We start from the raw sequence: 12,060 nt of genomic DNA, 5'->3' as shown, positions 1-12,060 counted from the left end.
GTTTGCTGGCTGAACTTGGGACTGGTCTCCCAGGCTCGTCTAAAAAACAATTTTTTTTCCCAAAACCTGCGCATTGTTTTGGGGGCTTTTTTGCTTAGAGGTGGAGGGACGGATTAGTTGAGCCATTGGGTTAGTTGATTCACCCCTTCCCATTGGTTTCTGAACGGACAATCTGATTAAAATTACTCTACTGGGTCTAGCCAGTAGATCTAACAGCATTGTGTGGACTCCCATGTCCAGGTGATATTTCATTTTGCCTTTTATAGCGTTAATCGGGAGCATACAAATTCTAAAAATATCGGGCAAGACTATTTATGTAATAGGCGAACTTGTTGGTCTATTTCAACATTGAAAAATCTTGTGGAAAATTCCAATAATAAACTTTGGATTGTATACTAGTATAAACAGATTTTATGGCTATACCATCACAGTTTTTTTCGTTTTGAAATGAATTTTATATAAAAATTTATATTGCAATTAGTTTCCGGCATACTTCGTAATTCACCCAAATTATTTCGTATACCCTCGGCATAATCCCAAATGTTTTCAAATTCTTTTCAAATCACCGGCATGATTTTGCAAGTAAGCTTTTGATTGGTCGAATGAAAGGTTAACTGGACATGAGCTCCAATGGGCTTCTGTTAGATCCACATGTAATAGTGGAGCTAATTTTAATTAGATTGCTGAACAGAGACATGTGACATTTGGCACCATGTTTGAAGAGGCCTCCGTGATATAACGGTCAGGCAGTAGGCACACTTGTGTAAAGTTTGCCTTGAAAAAGACATTTAACACAGGAGAAAGGAAGATTCAGCACTCAAGATACAGTGAAAGCTCTCAAAACTAGACCCTCTGTAAATGGGAATTCCCTCAAAAGTGGACATTTTTCATAGTCCCTTTTCAAATATCTCTTCAGAAGAGAACCTCTGTAAACTTGATACCTCTTAAAACTGGACTTTTTACTTGGTCCAGAGTGTGTCCGGTTTAGAGGAGTTCCACTGTATATTGATTTGATATATTTATATCAGGAGAATCATAAATATTTTGCATGTTCCCCGACTTGTGATTAAAACATTGTTTTACTGTGTATTTCCGTGAACAGTTTGGGTTACGTTTGTGTCGCCATTTTAACAGCATGGTTAAAATATTAAAATGGCCAGTATGGGGCAAGTTGTGCCAGTCTGATTGGGGGATGTTGATCCATAGAACAACTTACCACATTGTGTTTTTTCTAAACATGATCAACTTACCCTTATTGTCTTTAATTTCCAGTATGTTTTTTCCATATTCAAAATGAACGTTTTCAGTCTTATACTCACAATGTTTATCAGACATTCCATAATTTTGAACATTTTCACGAGCATACGTGTCAGCGTACACTTCTTTTGAAAGTGAAAAATGTCGATCAACATTTTTCATTTTGGGGATGTACACTTTTAGAGGGGGGTTGTCAAAAGCATACTCTTTGTACACTTGTGAAAATGTTGAAAACTATGGACGGCCCCTTAATATTTTTGGAGTTTCAAATTACGATGTTTATTATGTTTGAATTTGGTTGCATTCGAATAAAACAATCTTTAAGTAAAGTACAGTATATTGATCAACTTGCCCCTTGACCTGGCACATCTTACCCCAGAAGGTGGGTTATTTGAGCCATTTTTTTATAAAATGTTTGATAACCCACTGTTATGCAGGGACACGACTAACTTAAGATAACTTGACTAGAATGTGTGCACAACTGTATAGTGCAAACATTAGACTATAGACCATCAACTAGCATATCTTAATTCAAGCACAGGACTTGTTAGAGTAAATATTGGCTCAACTAGCTAGCCCCGAGTCAGGCCACTGGCATCCAGAGACAGGACTCGGGATAGACATGTTCGAAACCTTCATGGTTTGCTGCCCCGAGTCAGGCCACTAGCATCCAGAGACAGGACTCGGGATAGACATGTTCGAAACCTTCGTGGTTTGCTGCCCCAAGTCAAGCCACTGGCATCCAGAGACAGGACTCAGGATAGACATGTTTGAAACCTTCGTGGTTTGCTGCCCCAAGTCAAGCCACTGGCATCCAGAGACAGGAATCGGGATAGACATGTTCGAAACCTTCGTGGTTTGCTGCCCCGAGTCAGGCCACTAGCATCCAGAGACGGGACTCGGGATAGACATGCTCGAAACCTTCGTGGTATAGGAGCATGTAAAAACTCTCAAGTCAAGACAAGTCAACTAGCTAACCCGTTCCTCCCCTACTTGGAAGGAAGGAAGGAAATTTTTTATATAACGATGCACTCAACACATTTTATTTACGGTTATATGGCATATCAGACATATGGTTACGGTTGTAATGTACCAGTCATGTGATTGTCAGATCAGAGTTGGAAGTGCACCGTGAAATGTTTAAGGAGTAAACCGTAACTATATATGGCTGTGATTGGTGGATATATGTGACACTGGTTATTGGTGCAAATAATATGACAAATGCCCCATCAGTTCCACATGTTTTATTACCTGAACAATTATTACACTAGTGACATTTTGTACTTGTCAATAACTGGGGTGGCAATACAAAATTCTACTGGTATTCTGTGCGAACCAGACGGTGGGCACTGTAAACGTCCTGTAAGTGCTTAAAACGATACGTGACTGTAGAGTTTCTTCGAATAATTATCAATGGGAGGTACCACACTGTCAGTGTATATACTGACCCGGTGGTTTGAAACGTTGCTTCTGTTAGTTTTATTAAGAATTGTTAATATTGTCATCAATGGGAATTTATTTGGTCTAATGGAACCTTAAAGGGACATACCCTAGTTTAAACCCGTGAAAATTAACACAAAGTTTATTTAATCTACAAACCTGTAACACATTTGAATAAAGTTACAATTGAGTGAAACACGAGTCTGTGACTTTGAAATGGTGAAATACCCTTTAAAAATAGACTAAAACTCGACTCCATAACTGTTACTTCTCAGACGCATGGGCGTTTTTAAAACATATGATAAATGCATTTTGTGATATAAAAAACACCAGGAAGACCAAAAACACTTCGAATGTACGGAAATTGATAAGCTAAACCATAAAATCTAAGTAAGGTATGATTTCAGTTATCAAAAACGGCTATAATAGTAAAAAATATGCCTCAGTGTTTAAAAACTAGGGCGTGTCCCTTTAAGGACTGCTTACGTGGATGCTGCAGTTGATGAAGGCCTTCAGTTCAATGGCCTCCTGTAGCTTTCCGAACAGGGCGTTTCTGTTTTCATGCAGGTCCAGCATCATATCGCTTATCATGAGTTTCTCGGACACCCCGCCCGTGAAGTCCACCAGGGCATCGGCCACATACCCATAAGTCAGAGACTCGTAATCACCATACAGTCTGTCAAAAAAGAAAGGAATGTTTTATTTAATGACGCACTCAACACATTTTATTTACGGTTATATGGCGTCAGACATATGGTTAAGGATAACACAGATTTTGAGAGGAAACCTGCTGTCGCCACTACATGGGCTACTCTTTCCGATTAGCAGCAAGGGATCTTTTATTTGCGCTTCCCACAGGCAGGATAGCACAAACCATGGCCTTTGTTGAACCAGTTATGGATCACTGGTCGGTGCAAGTGGTTTACACCTACCCATTGAGCCTTGCAGACTCACTCAGGGTTTGAAGTCGGTGTCTGGATTAAAAATCCCATGCCTCGACTGGGATCCGAACCCAGTACCTACCAGCCTGTAGACCGATGGCCTAACCACAATGCCACCAAGGCCGGTGTGTTTGTTTTGATTTAAGGTTGCACTGTACAAAATATAATCTCACAGGTGGCCATGTTAATGTATGTGGCTAAAAGGCGCCTTCCTCTCAAAAACCCACCCACCCCCAACCCCTCCAGCTCCACTGTTCCTATGGACCTGCTGAAACCATGTGTTAAAGGGTTGGAACAATTTTATCCAGTGTTAAAAGATTCACAACATGTATAATATTATCATATTAAAGGGACTGTCCTGAGTTTGCTGCATTGTAAGATGTTTCCGACTAATAAAATATTTTAACGTCTAAAAATATGCATTAAATATATTTTGATTTAATTGCATCAAATTGATTTAATGCATATTTTAAAAATATTTTGTTAGTCGGAAACATCTTACAATACAGGAATACTTGGGTGGACGGATGGACGGATGGATGGATGGATGGACAGACAGACAGATAGGCAGATGATTTATTGATGGATGGATGGATGGACGGACGGATGGGTGGGTGGACAGACAGACAGACAGATAGGCAGATGATGTATTGATGGGTGGGTGGGTGGGTGGGTGGATGGACGGATGGATACAGACAAACAGATAGGCAGATGATGTATTGATGGATGGATGTATCGATGGATGGATGGATGGGTGGGTATTGGATGGATTTGGCTGGGTGGGTGGGTTGGATGGATGGATGGATGGATGGATGGAGGGGTGGATGGATGGATGGGTGGGTGGGTGGGTGGGTATATGGGTGGGTGGATGGATGGATGGATGGATGGATGGAGGGGTGGGTGGGGTGGATGGGTGGTGGGTATATGGGTGGGTGGATGGATGGGTATATGGGTGGGTGGATGGATGGGTGGGTGGTTGGATGGATGGATGGATGGATGGATGGACAGACAGACAGATAGGCAGATGATGTATTGATGGATGGATGGATGGATGGATGGACAGACAGACAGATAGGCAGATGATGTATTGATGGATGGATGGATGGATGGATGGATGGATGGATGGATAGACAGACAGATAGGCAGATGATGTATTGATGGATGGATGGATGGATGGATGGATGGATGGACAGACAGACAGATAGATGATGTATTGATGGATGGATGGATGGATGGATGGATGGATGGATAGACAGGCAGATGATGTATTAACAGACAGAGAGACAGACAGCAACCCAACCAGACAGGCAGACAGATAGACAGACAGATAGACATACAGGTAGGTATAGGTAAGTAAGTAGATAGCTAGGCAAATAGGTAGGTAGGTAGAGAGCAAGAGAGACAGAGATACAGGGATAAAAATATAGAGATTTGGATGAACAGATGGATACATGTGGATGGATATTGATGGATGGATGGTTTGCTTGATGGATGGATGGCTTAGATCATGGATGGATAGATGGATGGACAGATAAATGGATAAATGGATGGATGGATTGATGTCACTGAATTACTCACTTTGCGTACGCCTTCTCGAGTAGAGCGGACCAGAACTCATTCCTGGACTGAGAGTGACAGAAGACGAGTTTGCCATTTTTGGTGGGCAGTCGGTCATCAATTACTACGTCGGTCCAGGATCCATAGCGCCAGAACACGAAGTGGAAGATTCCGGCATACTGGTTCTTCTCATCCCACTCCTGTTCCTTGTGATTAGCCACCACCTGGGTGAAGGAAGGAAATGTTTTATTTAACGACACACTCAACACATTTTATTTACAGTTATATGACGTCGGACATACGGTTGAGGACCACACCGATATTGAGGGGGAGGAAACCCACTGTCGTCACTTCATGGGCTGCTCTTTTTGATTAGCAGCAAGAGATCTTTTATATGCACAAATCCCACAGACAGATAACACATACCACGGCCTTTGATATACCAGTCGTGGTGCACTGCATTGCTAGAACGAGAAATAGCCCAATGGGCCCACCAACAGGGATCGATCCCAGACCGACCACACATCAAGCGAGTGCTGTACCACTGAGCTACATCTCACCCCCCCCCCCCCCCACAATGATATAATACTGTGCATTATATTAGCAGGATCAAACACATCACCAACTGGCTCAGAGAACATGTCCAATGAGGGGATTCAATCCGAGCTACCACTGAGGGAATTCGATCCTAGCTACCACTGAGGGGATTCGATCCCAGATACCACTGAGGGGATTCGATCCCAGCTATCACTGAGAGGATTCGATCCCTACCACTGAGGGGATTCGATCCCAGCTACCACTGACGGGATTCGATCCCAGCTACCACTGAGGGGATTCGATCCCAGCTACCACTGAGCTAGATCTTGCCCCAATCTGCTCAGTGGCATAGAACATATACGGGCTGTTTTTGTTTTTTTTATTTTTTTTTAACGACACCACTAGAGCACATTTCTCAATCAATCATCGGCTATTGGATGTCAAACATTTGGTAATTCTGACTCGTAGTCATCACAGGAAACCCACTACATCTTTCCAAATGCAGAAAGGGATCTTTTATATGCACTTTCCCACAGACAGGACAGCACATACCACGGCCTTTGGTATACCAGTCGTGGTGCACTGGCTAGAAAGAGAAGTAGCCCAATGGGCCCACTGATGGGGATCGATCCCAGACCGACCACGCATCAAGCGAGCTCTTTACCACTGGGTTACGTCCCGCCCCTTATATGTAAACTGTCCTGTTGATATAGAATTTCGTTAAGAAGAGCTATGATTTCAAAGCTGTTGTTTTTTTCTGTCTGTCTGTCTGTCTGTCTGGTCTGTCTGTCTGTCTGACCGCACATCAAGCAAGTGCTTTACCACTGGGCTACGTCCCGCCCATCTATATAAATAAAGACAATGAAGTACATGATACGCCCATCGCGAGTTTAATGGAAAACCATATTTATATTAATGAACAAGTTACGGGTATGATTCAAGTCTAATTATGTGAAATGTTTACAATGGGATGGATAAACAGTTTGTTTTGGACCAACCACTTAGTAACAGTATCTGATACACGGCCATTCCAAGTTGTTCCTACGTGTGGTTTGATGCAGTAGATCGAGAAAAGTAGGTCGCAGTGACCTAGTAATAATACGCGATACACCGCCATCCCAAGTTGTTCCTACATGTGAGGTTTGATGGTCCTGTATGCATCTGTATGCAAGAAATGGTCCAGACAAGGATTTACTATCATGTGCAGTAGACCGAGAAAAGTAGGTCGCAGTGACCTAGTAATAGTATGTGATACACCGCCATCCCAAGTTGTTCCTACATGTGAGGTTTGATGGTCTTGTATGCATCTGTATGCAAGATATGATCCGGACAAGAATTTACTATTATGTTCAGTAGACCGAGAAAAGTAGGTCGCAGTGACCTAGTAATAGTATGTGATACACCGCCATCCCAAGTTGTTCCTACATGTGAGGTTTGATGGTCTTGTATGCATCTGTATGCAAGATATGATCCGGACAAGAATTTACTATTATGTTCAGTAGACCGTGAAAAGTAGGTCATAGTGACCTAGTAATAGTACGCAAAACACTGCCATCCCAGGTAACTGCTTTAATTTTTATACTTACAATTCTCCAGAGCTTTGGTTCCAAAGCCAGACTGGAACATGCAGTGACAAACCATGTGTTTCCGAGCTCTCCCTGATTCAAGTCATCACAGCTGACCCCTTCCACGATCAACTTGGGCACCTTGCACAATTCCTACAATCATAAAACAACAAACTTACTGAAAACTGGATCTTACTGGTCACTCCGACTTCAGATCTTTGATACAGACCAACCTAATGTTAAAAGGTGTAGTATTACAAGAAGAAGAAAGAATAAAGTCAAAGGGTTTTTTGTTTTTTGTTTAATGACACCACTAGAGCACATACCCAATGTTAAAGGTGTAGCATTATAGGAAGAAGGAAAAAAGTTAAGGTCTCACTACACAGATCACATCCGGTTGAGAGTTCATTCATCACGGTCCACTATAGTTCCTAATTGTGATACATATTCACTTCTAGGAAATGGTGAAGAATTAAAACAATAAGTATGTTTAATGGTAAGCCTCCTGGCTGTATTTTGCCCATGTTATTTTGTAATATTGTGCATCAACCTTTTGGGACATGGGTGTATAGCGCAAGAGACAGTTGGAGTGAATCAGTTAATGAACCACCTGTTCGGACCGGTACTACAGCCAGATCCGGTCATATAGCAAAAAACTGAGATGGAAATGTTCTCAATTTTGGAGTGAAAATAAATGCTTACATAATGTATGTTTGCAATGGTGTATGTTGTTAGTGCCAACGAGAACCCGTTCTATTGGCAATCTTCGTTTGAAGTTTGTCAATTTAACATGGGTTTCAATGGCAGATGACACCTGTGTAGTGAGACCTAAAAAAAAAATGTTGTTTAACGACACCACTAGAGCACATACCCAATGTTAAAGGCAGTGTCTGCACTTAACTTTTTTTTTTAGTTGGCATCCGGGCAAGTGGTGACAGCACTTTTACTTGCCCAGATCTATTTTCACTTGCCCGAATAATACTTTATTAATTTACTTTATTTATTTATTAATTATTGATTTAAAAAAAAATATCAAAAATCGGTCACCAGGTGGGCAACTTTACTGTGGGTTTTCAGTCGCCCATCGTCGTTTTCAGTCGCCAGGGGCGATCGGGCGACCGTTAAGTTTGAACCCTGTAAAGGTGTTGTATTACAAGAAGAAGGAAGAAAGTTAAAGGGGTTTTTTTGTTCACTGACACCACTAGAGCACATTGATTTATTCATTTTCGGCTATATATATAGGATGTCAAACATTTGGTATTTTATACAGTCTTTGAGATGAAACTCACTACATTAGTAGCAAGGGATGTTTTATATGTACCAAGCACCATCCCACAGACAGTATAGCACATACCACGGCCTTTGATGTTTTGATGTTGCTTCTTGTTTTGTTTTGTTTTTTGTTGCTATTGTTGTTGTTTTGGTTTTTGTTGTATTATTGTTGATGTTGTGTTGTTTGGGTTTTTTGTTGTGGTATTATTGTTGTTGCTTTTCGTTTAGGTTTGTTTTGTCCTGTCATTTTTCTTTTTCTTATTTTTTTTTGGGAGGGTATGTGTCTTTTTTTATTTTGGGGGGTGTATGTGTGTGTCTTTTTTTATTTTGGGGGGTGTATGTGTGTGTCTTTTTTTCTTTTGGGGGGTGTATGTATGTGTCTTTTTTTCTTTTTGGGGGTGTTGTGAAGGTCTTTTTTCTTTTGGGGGGTGTTGTTGTGTCTTTTTTTCTTTTGGGGGGTGTATGTGTGTGTCTTTTTTTCTTTTGGGGGGGTATGTGTGTGTCTTTTTTTCTTTTGGGGGGTGTATGTGTGTGTCTTTTTTTTCTTTTGGGGGGTGTATGTGTGTGTCTTTTTTCTTTTGGGGGGTGTATGTGTGTCTTTTTTCTTTTGGGGGGTGTATGGGTGTGTCTTTTTTTTCTTTTGGGGGGGGGGTGTATGTGTGTGTCTTTTTTTTCTTTTGGGGGAGTGTATGTGTCTTTTTTTTTTTTGGGGGGTGGGTCTTTTTTTTCTTTGGGGGGGGTATGTGTGTGTATGTGTATGTGTGTGTCTTTTTTCTTTTGGGGGGTGTATGTGTGTCTTTTTTTTCTTCAGGAGTTTTTGTTTCGAAGTTGTAATGTGTAAAACAAGAAACTCGATTCCGCTGTGCGCTATCGCTAATACAACATATCACACCTCAGTCCAGCGCTCTACCACCGAGCTACATCTGGCCCAAGACTTGAAACAAACTCACCATTGGTCTTTTCCATTCTATGTCGTTATCGACTTTACTGAAGAACAGGGACTTGTTGTTGGCAGGGAATTCTGGGTCTTCAAATAGCACCCCTTTTTTCACGCACCCCTTCTTGAGCTTGGCGTAGGTCTGCCCACGGAAAGAATCTGGCATGGTGTGCTGTAGAATACAATGAATGAACGAATGAATGAATGAATGAATGAATGAATGAATGAATGAATGAATGAATGTTTAATGACACCCCAGCACAAAAACTACATCGGCTATTGGATGTCAAACTATGGTAAATGCAAAAACAATGTGATGAGCAACATCAATATAAAAATTCAACAGTTAAATTAAAACACAGCGTAAAGAACTGTGCAAAAACACAAATATCACAGATATATAAAATTAAAATTTAGAGTAAAATTCAGTATCACGTAAAAATTGTAATACAAATTCTGGATGGAAACGAAATGATTCTGTCACATTTGTTTGTCCAAATATATCTTTTCGAGTTTCTTTGAGATGAGGACACTCCACCAAAATGTGGCGCACCGTCAGAGTACGCTGACAGTGCACACACTGAGGTGGAGGGTCTTTCTTTAAGATAAATGAATGAGTTAAATATGTATGACCGATGCAAGCACTGTCTATAGGAGGACTGCCACTCTCCCAAGACCGGCTTGATGGCATGAAGGTTGTTCGCAACCGCACCATCCCAATCATGTTGCCAAGTAGAAAAGATAAATTTGTTAATACTATATTTAAAATCAGTATACGGTATGCCAACCCCGGCATGAGGCAAATCCAAAGCAGACTTGGCAGCAGAATCTGCTTTTTCATTACCCCTGATACCAACATGGCTGGGCACCCAACAAAATACAACATCTTTATTGGCAATAGATAAAAAGACACAGTTTCGTATCACCATCCCAATTAAGGGATGGTCCAGCTTCATATTGCGCAAAGCATGGAGACACAAAAGTGAGTCGGTAAAAATAATACATAGATAGATAGACAGACAAGAGAGACAGATAGACAGACAGGTAGACAGACAGACAGATAGACAAAATAGATAGATAGATAGATAGATAGATAGATAGATAGATAGATAGATAGAGATATCAAGAGATAGATGCATACATACATACATACATACATACATACATACATACATACATAGATACATACATACATACATACATAGATACATACATACATACATACATACATACATATGGCATGGGACAATTTGTGAGGCCAGAAAGGATTTAATTATCCCCTGCGCCAGTGCGTTAATAACTTAATATCTATGTTTGTAACAGTCAACCTCGACATACATACAATATATAGATATTCATACATCAATACATACATACATACATACACACACACACACACACACACACACACACACATGAATAAATAAAAAGATGATTGAACAAATGAAAGGCAAATCGAGATCTTCATGAACTACTATAGTCCGTCCTATCCTCCTACATTTAAAAAAACAAGAAGAAGAAAAAAGAAAAAAATTCAGTTTGATTTTACCTAAGAAGAGTAAAAGTGTTTTGGAAATAACAATAAAAAATTTAAACTATTTTTGTGTGCAATGTAGAAAACAATCCACATTGAAATAAATAACTTGACAATTCCATAGTATGAACAAAAGCGTTCTATGTGGGAAGGACTCTAGCTGTGTTCACGCTCACACAGCTTAAAGGGACATTCAACTATTTCTACGATTAAACTTACATATTAAATATATTTTCTTGTTTAGAATATCAGTGTCTGTATATTCAATGTGTTTCTGGTCGTCTTAATACTTGTAAGAAGCCGAAACTGGATTTTGTCTTCAAATAATTTCGTACGTACGAAAAAAAACAAAAACCTGGTACAAAATTTAATAGTTGAACGATCAGAAACACGTTTAATATAAAGCCACTAATAATGTATGCAGAAAAATATATTTGATATGTAATTACAATCGTTTAAAAGTCTCTGTTAGTCGATAATATCTTAAAAATTGCAGCAAACTCAGGAATGTCCATTTAAACTAATTTAACTATACTAATTTAGCTAAAACACTTTTGGTTTGAAATGACGAGCGTTCACACGTGCAATAGCTAGACCGGCATATACATGTATGGTGGATGCGTTGTTACCTGCAGATAATTCCATAGCACCAAACCACCCTCCGCCTGTTACCGACCCCGGTCGGACTGCTGGTACTCTTTTGCACCTGCCAGTGCAAGCGGTTCCCCCTTCATCCCACCCCACCCCTTTCCTGTCCTGGAAGGAGGAGCCGATTGAGGCCGACACCTGTGTCCAGGACAGCCGTGCATTACAACAGCTTTTTCTGAACGTGCACGTTAAATTCTCTGATCTGACCTGACCTACCTGCACATGCGCTAGACTTCAATACAACAAGGGACCACAAGTGTGTTAGACGTTGCTAACGCTATTACGGTTATTCTGACTATGACGTCACTGTCATTCATAAGCGTACGAGACGTGGGTGGGTGGGGTAACGTCCCCCTTAGTGCTGGAGCAAAA

The 12,060-nt window shown here is 40.6% G+C and overlaps 1 protein-coding gene across 7 annotated transcripts in view; it reads right to left on the bottom strand.

The window, feature by feature from the left end:
* Window positions 1-12,060, bottom strand: part of LOC121373428 (calpain-5-like) — a 57,297-nt gene that overhangs the window by 22,113 nt on the left and 23,124 nt on the right. For 5 of the 7 annotated variants that reach the window (XM_041500072.1, XM_041500078.1, XM_041500077.1 and 2 more), the window contains exons 2-5: window positions 9,520-9,678; window positions 7,319-7,450; window positions 5,217-5,419; window positions 3,184-3,373 (exon numbers count right to left, since the gene is read on the bottom strand). In XM_041500072.1, the coding sequence (XP_041356006.1) occupies window positions 3,184-3,373; window positions 5,217-5,419; window positions 7,319-7,450; window positions 9,520-9,672 (678 nt within the window). In that variant the 5' untranslated portion in view covers window positions 9,673-9,678. Of the gene's footprint in view, window positions 1-3,183; window positions 3,374-5,216; window positions 5,420-7,318; window positions 7,451-9,519; window positions 9,679-11,669; window positions 11,704-11,904; window positions 11,975-12,060 lie in introns of those variants that run through there. The other 2 variants (XM_041500074.1, XM_041500076.1) reach the window with 2 other exon arrangements.

The sequence above is a fragment of the Gigantopelta aegis genome, chromosome 5, assembly GCF_016097555.1.
Source record: "Gigantopelta aegis isolate Gae_Host chromosome 5, Gae_host_genome, whole genome shotgun sequence".
Classification (NCBI taxonomy): Eukaryota; Metazoa; Mollusca; class Gastropoda; order Neomphalida; family Peltospiridae; genus Gigantopelta; species Gigantopelta aegis.
The sequence above is the reverse complement of the archived record's forward strand: the minus strand, read 5'-3'. Positions and strand labels throughout refer to the sequence as shown.